Raw genomic sequence first — 19,844 nt, forward strand, 5'->3', positions numbered from 1 at the left:
TCTCTTTTCCAGGGATTCTCGGGGGCAGCCACTCACCAGTTCCTTCCTGAGCCAGGCTATAGCTTCATCGATGCTCTGAAAGCCTTCCAGCTTGCCAGTGGACAGGGGTGTGGTGCCCCGGCTGGCACTCCTGGCAGGAGGGGCGTGCTGCCCGGGTTCTCTCAGCGGGAGCAAGGGCTCCTGCCCCCCATGCTCCCCCTCCTCCAAGCTCGCCTGTGGCTCCGCAGCCGGCCTCGGGAAGGGCCAGGTCTGCTCCTCCAGCCTGGCCTGCCATTCCAGGTAGGAGGGCCTGCGGGTCTCCAGCCTCAGTTTCTCGGTGAGGGCCTTCAGGCTCCGGAGGTGGTCATCGGGTGGTGCGGCTGCTCCTGCCCCCTCTTCTGCACCCACTTCTTCCACGTGGATCTGGGGCACAGACATTCTACAGTCTGCCCTGGCAGCAGGACATGCGAGCGGGCGGGGGACACAGGGGGAGGGTTGGTGGGTGGCACAGTTGGGTCCCGCTCTGGGATGGCCTCATCCAGGTGCCCGAGGGCATTTCCGGGATGGGAGCCGGCCTTGGAGGCTGGGTGGCAGGGGAGCTGAGAGGGACTGTGCAGTGAGCAGCACAGGGCACCCTCCTGGAGGCTCGGGTCTACGATCTGTCCTGGAATCCTGTGGGTGCCATGCTCCACAGAAGGCAGGAACAGACAGGCATCGCAGGAATCTCAGGACAGCCTGTGCCAAGGTCTATCTGTCCTGAAGGCACTCGAAGACCAGACTGGCAGGAAGAAGGCCCAGAGCTCTCTCCTCTCGGGAAGGGCAGGTGGCTGGAGACCCTGTGGGAGGGATGAGAACCGCATCAGTCCCGATCCCTGCCCTGCCACTCAGAGGCAGGCACGTCCACTCCACAGGAGGGGAAACTGAGGCTCAGAGTGAACTAGTGACTGCGCTTCTCATGGCTAGTCTGAAACGGAAGTGAGGTCATTTCAATGCCTTAATTCAATGCACAGAAGTTAATGACCAACTGATAAATTGTACAGTGTTTTTACCATTTATAAAAACGACTCCGCCTCTACTATCTCATTTAATGCCCCCAGCAAGTCTGCAGGGATTTGTTTTTATTCCCATTTCACACACGAGGAACCCACATCTCCTCGAAGTTAAATGACTCACAGAGATCTCCCAGCAAGAAACTGGGGGGACAAGCTCAGGCTGTCTGAATCTGAGGGCACAGGTCTCTCTTCTATGTGGCAACTGCCGGAGGGTCCTCAGTGCCAGCCAGCAGGGCAACCACACCCCATGCAGGCTCAGGTGTGTCTGCTCCGTCCAGGTGCCACTGCCCCCTCACCACCTCCACCCACCACAGCCCCTGTCCTCCAGCAGCAGTTTCTACATCCAGGTCTTACTCCACACTCCTAGCTTCTTCCTCCAAGAACAACACCTTACCTCACCTCTTCAGAGACAGAAGCAAATAAGCCTGCAGCTGTGGAGGGAAGAAGGCGGTGGCGTCTGGGCTGGATGGCTCAGCGAGCAGGCTGGGACTCACTGTTCTAGAACGAGGCTTCTTGTGCTCACCTAAGTGCCCGCATGGCAGCACCTGTCTGGTAAGGACCTTCAGCTACGGGATCTGGTTTGGCCTCCTCATCTCCAGAGAGGAGGCACAAGCCAAGGCTCCTACGTTAACATCGGACATAGGGTGGAGACCTAACTCCCAGTAAGAAGAGACCACAGCCTCCAGACTCTGTGGCCCGACGTCCATGGGGCAGGCAGCAGAGATGGGTGAATCAGAGTAGAAGATAATTTGATTTGGACCCAAGCGGTAAGCCCTGGACTTTCAGGGTGTGTTTTAAAAAAAAAAAAAATCTGTGCTGGGGGACATGCAGCTATAAAAAAGAATGACTTGATATGGAAGGATGTTCAAGATAAAGCTTAAATGAAGAAAAGTAAGATTCTCAGCAGCCTGGAGAGTAGGCCACCCTTGGGGTGAAAAAGGAGAAAGAAAGAGGGATTGTTACTGACTTGTAAAGGACTAAAAACATCCCGGCCAAAAAAAAAAGAATGGAGTAGCCATAGCCATAGTTACTTGTTTGGAGTGAGGGGAACTGGGCAGAAGGGAGGTGAGGATAGAAGGGAAAAGAACTAAGATGAGGGTGGCAAAAGCTGAACAGTGAGCAAGACCACCTTGGGGTGTCCTGGGATTCCTCTCTGACATGGCATGCAGATACTCAAGAAGGAAGAGCAGAACTTTCCAGTCCAGACCTTTTCCTTAGCCCCAGCCTGCAGTGGGGATGTGACTGGAGGACGTCCTGCTGCCCAACCTCTGCCACCCTATGCTATGAGCCTGCCCTGGAGAGGGGCACCCATGGAGAATGAGAAGGAATAGTCCACCCCAACTGGTAAGCAGAGAAACCCGCTCTCACCTCCAGGTCTGCTTGGAGCAAGTGAGAATCCCCCTGAGGAGCTGGATTCTGGTTCAGTTGGTCTGAGACGGGACTCAGACAGCAGTGTTCCACTCCCCGGGTGGTCTGAGTGTGCAGCCAGGTGGAGAACCACTGTCTCCAGATGCAGACACTAGACTTGGGATCGGATGGCCTAGCTCTAGGTCTTGTCAGGCTTGCTAAGCCTCATTTTCTTCATCTGTAAAATGGGGGTGATAAATACCAACCTCCTATGCTCTAGCAGATTGGCAGAACTAAAATTCACAGGCACTCTCTGAAGACTTAGCACGCTAAGTCTGCAAACGCGAAATGTACTCATGGGAGTCTTCTGTGCAGTTTCACGGTCAGAATCTGTCCAAATCTAAAGACTTATCAGCTGCTTTCTGAGGCCCCTCCCAGGCGCCGTCTGCCTCTTTGCCGAGGTGCCAGGATCTGTTTTGAGCGTGTCTGGGGCAGCTGCACCTACAGGGCTTCCTTCTCCTTGGCAGGGGGGCTCTGATTAGATCCATCAAAGCTTCCTGGAGAGGATTCAACTGCAGGCGGATGAGCAGCACCCTCCAGCCCTGAGTTCTGTGAGCAGATAACATGGGTGAGCAGCCATGGTGGCCCACCCCTCCCCCCACAGGGCGTCCCACTGCTGCGACCGCTGCTGGGTGAGGGGCTCCTCTTGGGTAGGAAACTGCTACAAGTATGTAACTGTATTGCAGGGAATTTACTTCAATCATTAGTTTCGGTCTTTTTTGTTTTTGTTTTTGTTTTGTTTTGTTTTTGAGACGGAGTTTTCACTCTTGTCACCCAGGTTGGAGTACAATGGCATGACCTCAGCTCACTGCAACCTCCGCCTCTTGGGTTCAAGTGATTCTCCTGCCTCAGCCTCCCAAGTAGCTGGGGTTACAGGCAGCTGCCACCACGCCCGGCTAATTTTTTGTATTTTTAGTACAGACGAGGTTTCACCATGTTGGCCAGGCTGGTCTGGAAATCCTGACCTCAGGTGAAGACCTGCATAGACCATGTCAGGACTATCTGGTGGCAGGGGTGGCAGCCCCTGTGAACTGTGACCAGCTAGTCCTCAGATCTGCTGAGCTTAGTGAAGTGCAGAAAACATGGTGTGCACATCGGCCCATGTGAGCCCCAAAGTAGCCCCCAGAGGCAGGTGAGATCACCCCATTTCACCAAGGAGAAATCGAGGCTAGGGCAGCTGAAGCGCCTCACCCCCTGGTCACAGGCAGGTGCCAGCAGCTGGACCTGGGCACAGTCATTTGACTCTGTCTCAGCCTCTTTCTACTCCAGAGCGTGTGGGCTCTGGGGTTAGAGCTCCAGGGCAGCCATTGGCTTTGTGACGTTGGCACATTGCTTCATGAGCACTCTGGGCCTCTGTGTCCTCTTCTGAGAAATGAGAACAACTGGAATGACTACATAATTTGCAAGGCTCCATGTGAAATGAAGATGCGGAGCTCCTTGTTTAAAAGGTTCTAAGAATTTCAAGACAGTGACAGCAGAGCGTGAACCCACGCGAGGGGCCCTGTACCACTGCCCACGACCTTGAGGCCAGTTCTGGCGATACTAACATCTACCTCGGAGGTCATTCAGGGGATTTAATAAGGTTACAAATGGGAGCTCTCAGCACACTGCCTGCTCTACAGGAAGCCCTAGACACAGTCATGTAGCCCTAGTCACGCTGTTTAAAATTAAGACGACGTAACCAATCAGAGTTATGTCACCGTCACATCACAGATCATGCCCCTCCAACTGCACTGAGCAGTCGCCCTGTCGCTCTCGGACCTGCTGGGTGGCCGGAGCCAATCCCTGCACCCTCACATCCTTCCCTGGACACCAAACGACATGAAGTCAGTTGATCCCACCTCCCCCAGATTTTTAGGTCTCAAAACGTAGTGGAGTCTGTTCTGCCACAGAAGGGAGAGAACAGCTCCACTTACTGAAACCATTCCATGCCCACTCCCTTCCCTCTCTGCTCACATTGTAAATGCCCCGACCACAGCTCGGGGTGTGGGGGAGACTCCACCATGTGCTCTTTGCATGGCAGACCAAGGCCAGGCCCCAAAAGCCTGGTTTCTGGTCCCAGCACTGCTGACAAGCCGAGCATCCAGGCTCAGTCCTCTCCTCGTGGCCTCAGTTTCCTAATCTGTGGAATGGCTGAGGATCTATAGAACCTTGCATGTGAAAGCTCTCTTTAAACTGTAGAGAGCTGTACCCACCTGAATAGCGTGTGTGCGGCGTGGAGAGGCCTGAGTGAGGGTGTCACCATTTTAGAGCACATGGTCACCTGTAGATGGCAGGAACGGGACTGCCCCCAGCACAGCCAGGCCGTGAGGAGCTGCTGAGTCAGCATGTGTTTTCCTGGTCGTCACTGTCTGGGGAGCACTGTCCCCCTGGGTGTCCTGGTGCCTGAAGAAGCCGAAAGGGGTTTCTTCCCTCCCACTAGGCACAGGAGTTGAGCTGGAATGTCACCCACACAGGCCTAGGGACGTGACAGCAGAAAAGCTTGTCACTGCTCACTGGGCACTGAGCTGGACCCGGCCTGAGCTGGCAGAGAGGTGCTGGCTGGGCGCCGGGGAACAGCTGCCAGCACCGGGCAGCTTCTTGGGCTGGAAAAGCAGTGGAGGTCTCCCTGCTTGACAAACCAAGGACTCCTGGGGCCCAGTCCCCCGGAGGAACGGGCTTTCTTTACACGTAACCTGGGTCATTCCTGGGGGTGGAGGAGCCAGAGAAGGAAGCCAAAGGACGCTGCCAGACCTGGGACCCAGGGTGTCTAGAAAAACGAAATCAGACCCTGTAATCCCACCAGGCCCAGGCACGCCCCTCCAGGCGGGCCACCCAGCAGCAGTGGGGACAAGCCCTTGGGAGGCGTGTCAGCCTTTCTGCAGCTCTGTGTGCCAGCGCCGAGGACCCATGCCACACACAGGGACTGCTGTTCCAACACGCTCCCTGGCTCCCTGGCCCACAGCGGCTCCTTGAAGGAGCCTTCGCCAACCATGAGCTAATTCCTCTGGCTGCTGGAGGAGCCAGGTGGGGGCAGCTCAGCCAACACCTTGTCTCATTATGACCTAATCTGTTCACCTGGAAAACTGTCAAATCCACTTCCTTGATGGGCTCCCAGGGGCAGGGGGAGATGCAGGCGCTGCTGACCCATCCCCTCCGCACCTCCTCTCTCCTCATGTGCTCCTGCTGTTTCTTCCAGTCTAGCATTCTCTACTAGAATCCTTTCCTTTCTTCTCCATAAGACACAATCTTTCCAAGCCCCGACCCAGCACTCCTGTCCCGCCGAACACCATGCTCTCTCACAGCCCTCACTCGGCACAAGCTTTCCTCCAGCCTAGAAAGTCCTTGCCTCCCTTCTATGCCTTAGTTCTCAGGGATTTTCTCCTGCAGGAAGTTTTGCTTGATTTGCCCAGGCTGAGCTGTGTGTACCCAGGACAACCGGAGCACATTGGAGAAACAATTATATCACCGCAACATTAGCTAACGCTTACACCACACAACACGAGGGGTGGTGCTAAACGCTTTACATGTATTAACACATTTGATCTTCACAACAGCCCTATGAATCTGGGGTATCATCGTCCCCATTTTACAGATGAAGAGACTGAGGCACAGACAGGTTCGGTACCTTGCCTGAGGCCACAGAGCTTGTAAGTGGTGAAGCTGGGATTTGAACCTCTGCAGTCTGTCTCTGATCTGGCCCCTAACCACTGGGCTTACTGCCCCTCTTAAGCTGCAGCACTTACACCCAGGTCTTTGTCGATGGTCGCCTCTACCAGACTCTCAACTTCAGGGCGAGAACCAAGCCTTTCATGCTGGGCCCTCCAGTACATAGCACAACGCTGCTCTCTTTAAATGCCGTGGAATGAATGAGCCAATAAAACAGATTTCCTCCCACTCACAGCGACCTGTCCTTACTCAAATCTGAGCCAGCTTGGATGGGCTTAGAGAGGTGGAAAAAGAGACCCAGCCTTCCTAGGATGGTACCTCCCCTCCTGTCCCCACAGATGCCACCCACCCTGTCTGCCCTGACCACAAGTGTCCAGACATAGGTGTGCAGGCTCTGGGCCTGCAGTGGGACAAAGACAGGAACAGCCGCAGCTCATGCCAAATCCTAGAACTGTGTGCTGGAGTTGGAGGGGACAGTCTGGTGTGACAGACCTAGCACGAGGGCCTCCTTGGGATCCAGTGCAGGATGAGGTCATTTCCATCCAGCAGCTTCCTCCCTCTTCTGGAAAGTGCACCCCCTTTCCCATGGGAGCCCATCCCTGGGGTTCCCTTTCTCCTGGGGTGTGGGGAGACATTGGATGAAGTTTTGGTGCCAGAACCACCCAGAGGCCAGCCTTGCTCTGAGCTGGCCGGGGCCGCTGGGGCCACCGTGCTCACCACATATGGGGAAAGGGTCCACCTGGCGAGCCAAGCCAAGCCAAGCAGACAGTGTGGCAACCTGGCCGTCAGAGCCCAGCGGCAAGGAGCTGGAGGCCGGCAGCTGGGCCCTGTGGAAAGCCACCGCCCTGCCTGGATTACACAGCATATACCTTCCGCCTTTTATGCTTCAGCTACTTTGCGTGGGGTTTCTGACATTCGTAACTGACTGACACGGCATGCTCTGGAGAAGGAATATGAAAGAGCACAGTGGATGCTTGCTGTTATTTGTCTTTTGTTGAACTGTCTGTCTGTTTGCCATATCCAATCCCTTCTCCTCTCCTGTGTAGAGGGAGCTCCCCATTTTGTGCAGAGCAGCAGGCAGGCTGTGCAGCCTTCTCTGCAGCCAGAGGACCATGTCCTCCTCTTCCTGGCTCATGCCCTGGTGACCAGGTGTGAGCATGTGACCCGAGCTTGGCCAGTCAGCTGCTCAGGCCCCGGCTCTGAATTGGGTGTGTGTGAGTCTCAGAGGAAGAGATGGTTAGGGCGCATCTGTGAACCAGCCCTGGAGGCAGATGTGCAGTGCAGGGGCGGTGGCATCCTCTTAGCCAAACTGTCTCGGCTGAAGGACTGGCCTGGGACCTCCTGCTTCTGCCTTCTGGATCTGCCCTGGTTCTGCCTGTTTTCTGGTCTTTACCTCCTGCCAATTCTGTGGGCGTCTGGCAGCCTTACAATAGTGTTGTTTTCTCTTGCTCCCAACCAGGAGCCCTAACTGAAATGAGACAGGAAGCACAACTCATTTGGGAAGGAAAATATATAACTGAGAGCAAACCAGTGTCATAAAATGTCATGACAACCCAAAGGCTCCCTCCCCCACCATTCCACCTGTGCCTTGGTGGTGGGGGGCGGGGGGGACGGTGCGACCTCCCATGGAGAACCACAGGGTGGATGGTCACTGTCCTCCTAATGAAATCTTACTGAGTCTGTCCACATTCAGAGTTGACTTGTCTCCTAACTCACAATCCATGACAGGCTATGCTTGATGAGGACAGAATGACAATTTCCCATATGAGTGAATTTACCCTTGCTCTGCTCCTCTGGCAGAAACGCCCCCCATGGTTCCCTGTGCAAAATGGATACATGCTGGGTCATGGGACCAGCCCAGCTGGGCTACGGCCGGACATCAGGGCAAACAACTGAAGGGCCGACCAGCCTGGCAAGCTGTGCTCTTTTGGGAGTGGTGCCTCTGGGCTGTTTCAGGACTGTGACAGTCCCCAGAGGGAGAAAGGGGTGAGCAGAGGCAGATAGAGCATGGAGGAGTGAGCCCAGGGAGAAAGGGGTGAGCAGAGGCAGATAGAGCATGGAGGAGTGAGCCCGTGGCTGCATCTGTCTCCTGCAGGCTGCTGCTTCCTCCACCTGCAGCTCCTTCCCTTCTCATCGTCAGCCTCCACCCCTTGAGGTTGCCTCAGGTCTGTTCCTGCAGCCTGAAAGAGGTGCACTAACCCTATTAAAATCCCATTTTACAGGTGAGGAAATGGATAACTTTTCTCATGAAACCAGTGCCCGAACTCCCATAAACAGACATGATGGCCTGAGATCCTGGCCCAGGAAAAAGGGTGCTTTATTTAGCACCTGTGAATGCTGGCGGAATTTGCAGACATGTTCCCCAGCACCAGCACGGGCAGAGCAATGGTAGGTCACCTTAGAGTTCACCGAGCGTCAGCACACACATTCAGGTCTCATGTCCTTCTGACTCCACACAGGAGAAAGCGGAGGCCACAGAGGCCAGCTGGTTCCCAGAACACAGATCTGCGGCAGGAAAGCTGGGGCGATCTTCACCCTCCGTCCCCTTTATCACAGCTGCCCCCCATACCCCTGCACTCCTGACCCCTTGGCCTGAGCCTGGGGACGTGGACGCTGTCCCCGTCTCCACAGAGCTTCCTCCTCCAGGCTTCCTCTCCTCTGTCCTGCTGCCGGTTATCCTTCTAAAATGCAACTCGAATCCTGCCCCTTCTTAATAACTTTCCCACTAAATAACTTTGTTATTGAGATGAGGTCTCACTGTTGTCCAGGGTGGAGCTCAAGTGGCACAATCACAGCTCACTGCAGCCTCAGACTCCCCGGGTCAGGTGATCTCCTGCCTCAGTCTCCCCAGTAGCTGAGACTACAGGCATGTGCCACCATGCCTGACTCTAAATGACATTTTAGTAACATGTCAAACAGCTAATATATATCAAGCACTCAATATGTGCCAGGCACTACAAGGAAATAGCACCTCACTTATTTGCATGAGAATCTTGTGAAGTATGCACTGATTGTCCCATTACACAGATGAAGAAACAGAGGCACAGAGATGATAAGGCACAGGCCCAACAGCACTCAGACTGTACCTGGCAGGGCAAGGCCTGAAACCAGGAGGTGCACAGCTCCCTGTGGAGGTGGAGGGGAGGGCTGCAGCAGGAGCCAGGAAGCCTGAGCCGGGGACCAAGACCGGGTCAGAGGCTCTGTGACCCTCTCCACGGTCTACTCAAATAGAGCAAAGCAAGAGTGTCCTCTGAGAATCAAGTTGCCCCCGGAGATAGCCAGCTGTGTCTTGGTTCTGTGCTGACCTGTGACACTGGCCACTCCTCACCAGAACCGCCTTCACTGAGTTTATGGAGCATGTCTACACCGGAGCACATCTACACTGCAGGGAAGGCTGGGTCTTCTCATCCCATCATGCAGCAAACCGAGGTGGCAGCCTATGTGACCAACCTAGGGCCCAGGGCTCCTCAGTAACAGCCCAGAGCCTACTGCCCATACTCCTTGGGGTTGCCGTGCCGTCTTCTAGAACCTACTATCTGGACAGGACTGGCTATTACCCATGTGGAAAGCTTTCCATCTGCAGGTATAACTGGGTTCTCCCAGAAATTTCTGGAAGGAAGAATTAGCTACACTGTGACTTAGGGCCCTGCAGGATCCTCAGTAGGGCAGGTCTTGGGGGATGGGATGTCCTTAGTGCTGGTCTTGCTTTCTTGCCCCCGACACTGGGTTGCCCATGGCTCTGCTGCCAAAGCCAGGGTGGGCTCGGCTGGCGGGCGGAGGCCTGTGTGTGTTGCAAAGCGCTCTGTTTCCTCTGCTAAGCCTGCTGTGCATGTCACCAAGCCTAAAACTCCACATCAGAGACAGTCGTAGCTTCACTCAAGGACAGCGTCTTCTGGCTCCTCCGTCAACACCTGTCAGGTGCAGGGGTGGCGGGAAGAGGCAACTCCACTCTACCTTGCCCTGATGTTGCAGTTTCAGCCAGGCCAGGCCCATCAGCAGAGGACACAGCCCTGATTTCAACCAGAGACAAAGGCAGGGGCCATGAGCTGAGACCTGGGGTGGCTTCAGTGGCCAGAGAACAGTGAGGCCAGCCCCACAGCCAAGGGAGTGCAGAGGCTCTAAGTGGTTTCAGAAAATTCAGGGTGGTGCCGGGCAAAGCTCATGCCTGCATCTTTTCCTTTTGTTTTCTGAAGAGGTGAACCCCTCTTTTCTGGGTGAGAGGTCAGGAGGTCTGGGACATGGGTCCACAGTCAGCCTAGGGAGGCGGGCCTGGGGTGTGCAGGCTTTCCTGCCTGGGTTTAACCAGAAACACTTATCTCACCCAGAGGTCCAGGCAGGACTGGGCTGGCCTCTGGCTAGGCTCAGCACTGACCAGGCAGCAGCCAAGAGGACTGGGACACAGCCCTGGGCCCCACAGAGCTGCTGCCGGCAGCCAGGCTGCCCTAGTGGTCCCCTCCTCCTCCGGGGTTGCCATGGCAACCGAGCAGGAGGGACCCTGCTGTCTGGCCCTGGCACTCATCTCTTGCTTCTCCAGCCTCATCTACATTCCAACCCTTGGTAAGAGCCGGTGTCGGAAGCCCTGACATGGAGATGACATCCTGCCGAGACCTGACCCTGGCCCCAGCGCTGCGCGTGGCAGGGATGGGTTGCTGGGGTGTGTGTGTGTGTGTGTGTGTACGTGTGTGTGAGAGAGAATGTGGTGGGGTTGTTGCCTTGCTGTGAGTGTGAGTGTGGGGGGTGGTTGCCTTGCTGGGTGTGTGAGTGTGAGTGTGGGGGGTGGCCGCCCTGCTGGGTGTGTGAGTGTAAGTGTTGGGGGTGGTTGCCTTGCTGTGTATGAGTGTGTGGGATAGTTACCTTGTGTGAGTGTGTGTATGGGGTGGTTACTCTCCTGGGTGTGTGAGTGTGGGGGGTAGTTGCTCTGCTGGGTGAGTGTGAGTGTGGTGGGTAGTTGCCTTGCTGGGTGTGTGTGAGTGTGGGGGGTGGTTGCCTTGCTCTGAGTGTGAGTGTGGGATGGTTGCCTTGCGTGTGAGTGTGGGGGGTGGTTGCTCTGCTGGGTGTGTGTGAGTGTGGGGGATGGTTGTCCTGTTGGGTGTGTGTAAGTGTGAGTGTGTGGGATGGTTGCTTTGCTGGGTGTATGAGTGTGAGTGTGGGGAGGTTGCCTTGCTGTGGGTGTGAGGGGTGGCTGCTTTGCTGGGTGTGTGAGTGTGTGAGTGTGATTGCCCTGCTGGGTGTGTGTGTGAGTGTACAGGGTGGTTGCTCTGCTGGGTGTGTGTGTGAGTGTGCAGGGTGGTTGCTCTGCTGGGTGTGTGAGTGTGTGAGTGTGGGGGGTGGTTGCTCTGCTGGGTGTGTGAGTGTGTGAGTGTGGGGGGTGGTTGCCCGCTGGGTGTGTGTGAGTGTGAGGGGTGGTTGCTCTGCTGGGTGTGTGAGTGTGTGAGTGTGAGAGTGTGGGGGGTGGTTGCTCTGCTGGGTGTGTGTGTAAGTGTGTGAGTGTGTGGGTTGGTTGCCCTGCTGGGTGTGTGTGGGGTGGCTTCCCTGCCTGGTGTGTGAGTGTGAGTGTGGGGGGCGGTTGCCTTGCTGGGTGTATGAGTGTGAGAGTGTGGGTAGTTGCCCTGCTGGGTGTGTGACTATGAGTGTGGGGTGTGTGTTCTGGGTGTGGTTGGGGCTGAGTTAGGGACATGAGCGGGGCTGGATTAGGGGAGTGAGTGGGGCTAGGTTAGGGACATGGGTGGGGCTGGGTTAGGGAAGTGGGCGGGGCTGAGTTAGGGAAGTGAGGGGGGCCCTGGGTTAGGGAAGTTGGGGGTATGGGTTAGGGAAGTGGGTGGGGCTGGGTTAGGGAAGTGAGTGGGACTGGTTAAGGGAAGTGAGTGGGGCTGGGTTAGGGATGTAGGTGGGGCTGGATTAGGGAAGTGGGCTGCGCTGGGTTGGGGTATGGGCGGGGCTGGGTTAAGGAAGTGGGCGGGGCTGGGTTGGGGAAGTGAGTGGGGCTGGGTTAGCGGTGTGGGTCGGGCTGGGTTGGGGTATGGGCGGGGCTGGGTTGGGGTATGGGCGGGACTGGGTTAGGGATGTGGGCGGGGCTGGGTTAGGGAAGTGGGCGGGATCAGGGCTCCACAGGACTGTGCTCCTGGGGTTTTCTCCAAGCACCCTGTGGGCTACACTGCCGGGCGAGCATTCTCTCCAGCACATGTTGTCCAGCCAGGCAGCACTAGCCTTCCCCCTTCCTGGAAGCCTCCTGTTTGCTGCCTGGGTTTCCCCTCCCTGCTGCACACCCTTGTGAGAACTTGACGGTCTCTTCTGAAGGAGGTTGATGCTGTGCCACAATGTCATATGCTGGCTGCTTCATGCCTGGTTCTGCTTGAACGTCACCTGCACGCAAACCCAGCCTGGGCCACAGGATGGAGCCCAGCACTCGCCTCCCTGGTGCTTCCTGGATTTCATCACTCACTCCATGATGTTGGTTGGTGTCTGTGTGTCTCACCCTTGAGAATGCCAGCTCCTAGCAGGCAGGAGCTTCCAAATTCTGTTCCTGACTGTGACCCCGGCACTCAGAGCAGTGCCCGGCACACAGTGGGTGCTCAGGAAACTTGCTGAGTAAGACAGTGAGTACATGAATAAATGAAGAGGACTTTCTGAGCAGTCCATCTGGCCCTTTGTCCTTGTCTTTGGCCCTCACTGGTGAGCTAGGGCCTGCACTGCCTGAAAGCTCATCTGAGGGCTCGTCTCCTCCCTGAAGCCCTCTCAGATTCCCCACCTTCCAGGCCACCTTTCTCTGAATTCTCCGGGCACTTGCTTTCCTCATGCTGACTGCACACTGGCCCGCATGACCTTGAACTGTGGGAGTCTGTGGTCCTGTCTTCCTGACCAGACATGAGCTCCTTGAGGGGCAGGACACTGCTGCACCTTTTGTGTGCTGAGCACAGGGCCCTGCAAACAGCAGATGTTCAGTGTGTGCTGATGACGCTGATGGGGTGAAGTCAGTGAACAAAGTCCAGCCAGAGTCGTTCACAGCTCCAGATGACATCTCCCCAGCAGAAGACCTCCCACAGCTTCATGGGTAAGACTTTCAAAGTCGGAATGCTTCTGGTGGCTGAGTCATCTTTCCTGAGCTGAGATGGGGTAGTTTAGGAGGCTGGTCTCAACTTTATGTCTCATCCTTCCCCGATAGCCTTATGTTTGAATTTGACTCAGTCTTCAAACCTGGGTCAAACAGCACCTCACTCGACAGTCTTCTGTGCTTTTCTAAATGGAGCAGATGGCTTCCTCCCTTCACACTTCGATCTGAGCACTTTCCTGCCCGCTCTCAGGTGCAGCAGTGCACCTGCCGGATGGTTTTACTGAGTCACATTTCTGATGTGCCTGTCGGGTGAACAGATCTATCTTTTTCCAGTATCCCTTCTGTGGGCATCACTCCTGTCTAATTTCAGGGGGTTCTGAAGGGACCATGAGTCATAGCACCTGCCCTTCACCCCAGACCCAGGAACACTCACGACACCCAGAAAAAGACATTCATTTTAGCCCTTACTCTGTCAATAGTGACTGGGCCTGGGGATGTGCACTGGGCCACAAAAGGCCAATCAGAATATTTTCATGGGATGTAAACACAGACACTTGGAGAAATAGGGTCTTTTCATCAGGAGCAGCTCAGCTGGGAGGATAGAAGCTTGAAGTTTCCAGAGTCTGGAGAAAGCCCGTTTGCAGTAAAAAGGGAATAAGCCCGAGGTAATGAGAACTAAGGGGAAAACAGAGAGAGAGAGAGAAAGAGAGAGCATCCTGACATCTTCTGAGCCCTTAGGCCCAGCAGAACCTAAAGAGCTAAAGAGTGAAACACGCCAGAAGATCTCTTGCTGTCAAGAGAGGCCAGAACGGCACTGCCCACATTAGACTGGGCTTTGGGAGGGCGGACTCGCCCCTAGTTCTTCCCCCGGCTGCTCATGGCCACCTGCTGGGTATAACCACTTCAACTTCTACACATACTTTCTGATAATTAAATAAGCGCATGAATGACTAGTTTTCTCTCTATCATCCGTTTCTCTATTTCTCATTTATACAGAAATAAATGAAAATTGTTAGAAGGAGGAGGAAAAGAAAAGGCCTTTTTCCTATTGTGCCAGGCACTGTGCAATGTCTAGTTTAACCCCTGAAATGACCCTGAGGCACGACTGGTATTATCTAGTATCTCGCATTATCTCTACTGCAGGCAAGGAAACCACCATTCACAAGGAAGTCAGGGAGGGAACCACCATTCCAGCTCAAGTCTCCCCAGCTCCACCATTGTGACCATCTTCCCAGAAGGCTCCATTTGTACAGAAGTAACAGGCATGTGAGCTTTATCGTACTTAAAAAGTCCAGTGTTCCTAGAAACCTCAGGGGCAAATAACAATGCGGAAATATTCCCAAGGCAATGCTTTGTTTTTCTGTAAAGTTGTTCTGGGCAGAAGAGGAAGAAGAGACCGAGCGCCTCGGTTTGCGGTGCCCAGCATGCGGGTGCTGAGTACGGCTGCTGCGGTGGGAGGGCCTCTTTCTGAGGCTGGGGTCTTAGTCCTCAGGCAGGGCTGGGCAGTGAGGGGACCTCAGCCTAAGGGAAGTTCTGTCATTAACAACCTGTGACCCTGGACAAGTCACACGACTCTTTGGAATTCAACTGGAACAGGGACTCCTTCCTTCCTTCCTTCCTTCCTTCCTTCCTTCCTTCCTTCCTTCCTTCCTTCCTTCCTTCCTTCCTTCCTTCCTTCCTTCCTTCCTCTCTCTCTCTTTCTTTCTTTCTGTCTCTCTCTCTCTCTCTCCTTCCTTCCTCTCCCTCTCTCTCTCTCTTTCTCTCTTTCTCTATTTCTCTCTTTCTTTCTTTCTCAGAGTTTTGCTCTTGTCACCCAGGCTGGAATGCAGTGGTGCGATCTCAGCTCACTGCAACCTCCACCTCCCAGGTTCAAGTGACTCTCCTGCCTCAGCCTCCTAAGTAGCTGGGATTACAGACTCCCGCCACCACACCTGGCTAATTTTTGTATTTTTAGTAGAGACAGGGTTTCACCATGTTGGCCAGACTGGTCTTGAACTCCTGACATCAGGTGATCAGCCTACCTCGGCCTCCCAAAGTGCTGGGATTACAGGAGTGAGCCACTGCACCTGGCCAGGAACTCATTTCATTTGTCTGTTTCGGTTGATGGGGGTGGCTCCTGGGCCAGTCCCAGGGACAACCGTGATGCTGTCCCTGGGGCCACCAGTGTGAGAGGATGGGTACATGGCATGAAACCCAGTACAGGACTCTGGGAGGGGGCAGGCGCCCTAGTGGGCTATACCCCTAGATTGCCCTAATACTCTGACTTTGGGCAGCCCTGGGTGCCTCCCACCTGGGGTCCCAGCATTGCTGATGGGAGTGGGAGAAACATTTTAGACAGACCCAGCCTGGTGTGGAAGAGAAGAGAGTTCCTGGCCTGGGAGTCAGCTACTGGGGTCCCGTCCCACCCTGAGCCATGGGTTTGGGTGTGATGACCTCTGCGCCCTCTTCCACCGTGACACATGCAGAGTCAGCCCACAGCAGAAGGTAGGGGGACCACCATGTCATGGAGCCACACCCATGGGGTCAGGGAATAAAGGCGCCTACTCGCCCATGTTTCCCTGGGGACTGTCTCCCAGCAAAGCCTGGTCTGCAGTGTCCTATGCTAATGGTTGCACTTCAGCTCAGGATTGAAGCTTCCGTTTCCACACCTGGAGCAACAAGAGCAACCACATGCATTTTTTAATCACACTGCATCTGCAAATTTTTTTCCCCACACACACAATGACCTGGGCTAGGGAGGCCTCCCTAAGAATTATACCACAGAGAACTGCACACCAGAGCCATCGAAAGAACTGCCCCAGGTCCCACAGCTCCATGAGTGGGGCTGGCTGGGCTTGCACCCAAGTCTTCTGACTCCAAGTTGAACCTTGCCCCTTGGATCTATTGTCTAGGAAACAGGGAAACTTTGCTTGTCTTGCTGGGACATTATGAGGAAAGAATCTATAAAAATACTTAAGACCTTTGCAAATTCAAAGTGCTGGGTCCATGCTGAATAATTGATGGGCTCAGGCTGCTTGGAGCTGACGCACAGTCCTCCTGCAGGAAGGCTGAGAGCGCGGAAACCTTCCTTTTCATTTAGCCCGGTGAAAGAGGCTGCCGAGAAAATCGCCAAGAAAGACGGCTTCCCTGTTGGTCAGAAAGAGGCCCTGGCTCCTGGGAGCCATAGCTCTAATTTAGGGCCTCCCTGAAAGGCGGGGAGAAAGCCCAGGGCCACTGCAGGGAGAGGGGCTCTTGGGACACCCAGTCGCTGGTGTGTCCCTTCCAAGGCTGTGGGGCTCTGGGAAAGGATGACCCTGGCAGGCAGGGAGAGGTGCCTGAGAATCTGAGAGTTTGATTTTGGAGGAGATGGAGAGGGGGAAAGTAGCCGTGGGAAAAGGAGAGAAGGATGTGGTTTTCCTCCTGGGAAATGCTCGACAAGGCATGGATGCTCAGAGGGGCTAAGGCAGTCTGCTGCTGCCCCGCCAACCGCCACATGAGACCCAGGGTTTTTCTGGCCAAAGGCCATGGTGGCAGTGGGGATTAGAGGGCAGAAAGTAGACACAGAGTGGCCTTTAGAGCAATCTGCAGAGATGAAAGCAGAACGCAGCGCGGGCCAGTGCCCCGGCTATACAAACAGGAAACACTTCCCAGCTGGCTGAAACTCAGACGCCAGGGCACAGCTAAGGACACTGGGGATGTGTGCCCTCCCTCATGGCTCCAGCCCACCAGAGTGGCTCCTAACCAGCTGGCATTGGCCTCAGCCTCCAAACAAGGCAGATCTAGGACTATTCGAATCCACAGGATAATTGACTCCAAGTTGGAAATAGGCAGAATCAACAAACTACAGCTCAAGTGGGGATCTGTCCAGATGATCTGCTTTCTATTTTATCCGCAGCACAAATTCCAAAACCCAAGATTTCTAAAAGACTTCCTAAGGCCTTTCACGGTGATCCCTGTGCTTATGCCAACTGGGCACTTCCATGTTCAGGCTGGGGGTGCTGACCTATCAGGGACTAGAAGGGTCCTTAGGGTTTCCTGGTGTTTGGACGCAGTGGGGTCCCAGTGTGGCCTCAGCCCAGCCAGGACTGCCCAGTGCAGCCTGTAACTGGCTGCAGGCGCAGCGCTGTGCCTGCACTGGGGCTTGGCGGGGACATGTGGCCTGAGTGCCCGCGGGCAGGACAGAAAATGGGATGTGTGACTTTGCTTCCCTGCCGTGTCAGCTTGCATTGGAGGTACCGGGCTGCTGAAGCCTCTCGGGGTTCACACCTCACAGAGGAAAGGAATCAGGAGCAGGAGAAAGGGATGGAGCAGCTTAGCAACAGGGCAGAGCCGGGTGTCGGGGGACGTGGGTTGGTTGACAGCCAGCCCTGCCACTTACTAGTTCTATGACCTTGATCAACAGATTCAACCCTCCTAGGCCTAGGTTCCACAACCATGAAACAGGATTATAATGGATTGTACCTCACAGTCTTGGAAGGACCAAATGAGATCAAGTTTACATGAATTTTTAGTTACACCTCTAATAGGACTGTCACCTCCTGCTCTTGACTGTGCTTGGCTGTCATTCTCCTTGGTCCATCCAATTAGCAAATGGCTCCTGCACTGAGAAAGTTAACTGAAGCATGCAGAACAGCATCTTACTGCCAACTCAGGACTCTACTGCATAAACCGCCTTTACTCATCAGCAGCCCCGCCAGACTCTATGCTCCCTGAGGGCAGGGCCTTCAGTTTCTGCTTCCTTGGTAGGGTGGTGCATTTGGATCCTAAACTCCTTTGCAGAGATGGTGGGCTGTTCTGTGTGGTTTCATTATTCCAGCTGCAACCTGGGTGAATTCAAATCAGTAACACCCACCCCCACCCCACTCGCAGCCACTGCCTCCCAGCAGAAAGCATCTGCGTCAGAGGCGGCCGGGACAGGCACTTGGGCGTCTTTATCTCTGGTCAGCATTGGGCATTTGATGATTAGCAAAGTAAACATTAGAAATGCGTTCTCGTTGGTAAAGACAGAGGTATTCAAGATATGTGGGTTGGCTAAATGAACTCAGAGACACTCTTGACTCAGGAAAGAGCAGGAGAAAGAATCCATGAGAGCTCCAGGGAGGTGTGGTCAGGGCAGCAGAGAGCAGATTGCTGGGCTTCACCGAGCCCCCAGGACAGGCTGTACAGACTGCTGGACCCGTGTGCAGTAAATATTTGTCCAAAAATGTGTACATGTCTGGCAGAATCTGCTCTGAGGCTGCTTTCATTCAAACTTGATAATGAGGTTGTCTTCACCTTCCTCCAAGTTTTCAGCAGCTGCTATCAAACAAATAAACAAAACAGCAGCAGCCACACAACCAAACCTGGGAGGTGCCTTTGTGACTCGAGGGACTTAGGTTAGTTCACACCTGGCATGAGGCTTCCAGAGTGAAGTGCGTAGAGATGATCACAGGACTAGTGAGGTAGTGTCACTTTCAACTTGATGGTGGACAGTGGGGGCCAGGTCCCTAAGGCAAGGACCCTCATCCAGAACCTTCCTGGGTGGCCACCCCCTTAAGGGTGCACCTGCTGACCTAGGGGCTGCTGTGCCCAGCCAGCTCGCAGAGGCTCCGCTGGCTTCCTGGAATGAGGAAATGCTGCTCAGCCTTTGAGAAGGCCTGGAACTGTAGCCAGTGCGCAGGTCACTGCCTAGGCTCTTTCCATACCTGCCACTGGACCTGGAAAATGGGGTCTGACCTGGGCCTGTCCCTCTAGGTCCCAAGGGACAAGCCCTGCGAGGGAGCCCTTGGGCATCTACTGCCAGCTTCCACCTTTGGATCAGGATGCCCTGGAAGGAACTTCTGGCCACACTGAAGAAATGGGGGCTTGGTCTATGCCCCCAGCGGGAGAAGGTGAACCCCATCCTCTGCAGGTCTCTGCAAAGGCCGCTGGGGAGGAAGATCACACTTACGGGTACCCGAGGGACCCTTTGGAAACTCCTCAGTGAAGGGAGATTTGCGGTGGGGGAGCAAAGCCACTCCCCACTAGAGATGACGACTTGGGGGAAGCTACTGTGCGCTGAGGCCACGTGGCAGGGCCCTGGCGTGGGGAGGAGCCTGACGCTAGACAGCTGCTGCTAGAGAAAAGAGGCCCCTTGACGGCTGTGCCCACAGGGAGTCTGGGCTACTGCTCTGCACAGTCCTTCTCTTGAGAGTGGCTGATGGATGAGATTTGATGCTGCCTGGCAGAGCTGAGCAGGCAGGCAGTGCCCAGGAGGAAAGGGGGTGAGGTGGGAGCAGCCCCCCTCAAACTGCTTTGCTCACCTCTCTCCAGGCTTGTCCTTCCTCTCCAACACTTCTCCAGAGGGAAGTGGTACGGGTCAGGGTGGGGAAGAGTTGGCCTTTAATGGACAGGGCAACGGTCCTAACCAGGGAAAAGCTGAGACCTGCGGCCTACCCGACTCATCCTGGCAACACAGCCCTTGGTGGCAGCTCAGACTCTACAGATGATCGCAGAGTCAGTGAGGCTCACCTGTTGCCCCTTCTAAACTCTTTTCTCACCCTGCCCCATCCTTCTTGCTCCCCACCTCCCCCTGCCCACCATGTAGCCCATCCTTGGCTCCTCAAGGTCTGTTTCAGTCTGTGCTTTTCCTTCCTTTCTCCACATGACAATCCAAGTCTCAGAGTGCATTTGCATATTAAGAGCCAGCCAGGCTAATCCTAAGGGATTTCCAGTTAGTGGCACGTGAGTGCTCTCCCACCCCTGGTCTG

At 54.9% G+C, this 19,844-nt stretch overlaps 1 protein-coding gene across 1 annotated transcript in view; it reads right to left on the minus strand.

The window, feature by feature from the left end:
- The window catches only part of FAM167A (family with sequence similarity 167 member A), a 93,965-nt gene that overhangs the window by 22,607 nt on the left and 51,514 nt on the right, over positions 1–19,844 (minus strand). Inside the window, exon 3 of the mRNA XM_050801125.1 lies at positions 37–815. Coding sequence (XP_050657082.1) covers positions 37–417 — 381 coding nt within the window. The 5' untranslated portion in view covers positions 418–815. The remainder of the gene's footprint in view (positions 1–36; positions 816–19,844) is intronic.

The sequence above is a fragment of the Macaca thibetana genome, chromosome 8 (genome assembly GCF_024542745.1).
Source record: "Macaca thibetana thibetana isolate TM-01 chromosome 8, ASM2454274v1, whole genome shotgun sequence".
NCBI classification, from domain to species: Eukaryota; Metazoa; Chordata; class Mammalia; order Primates; family Cercopithecidae; genus Macaca; species Macaca thibetana.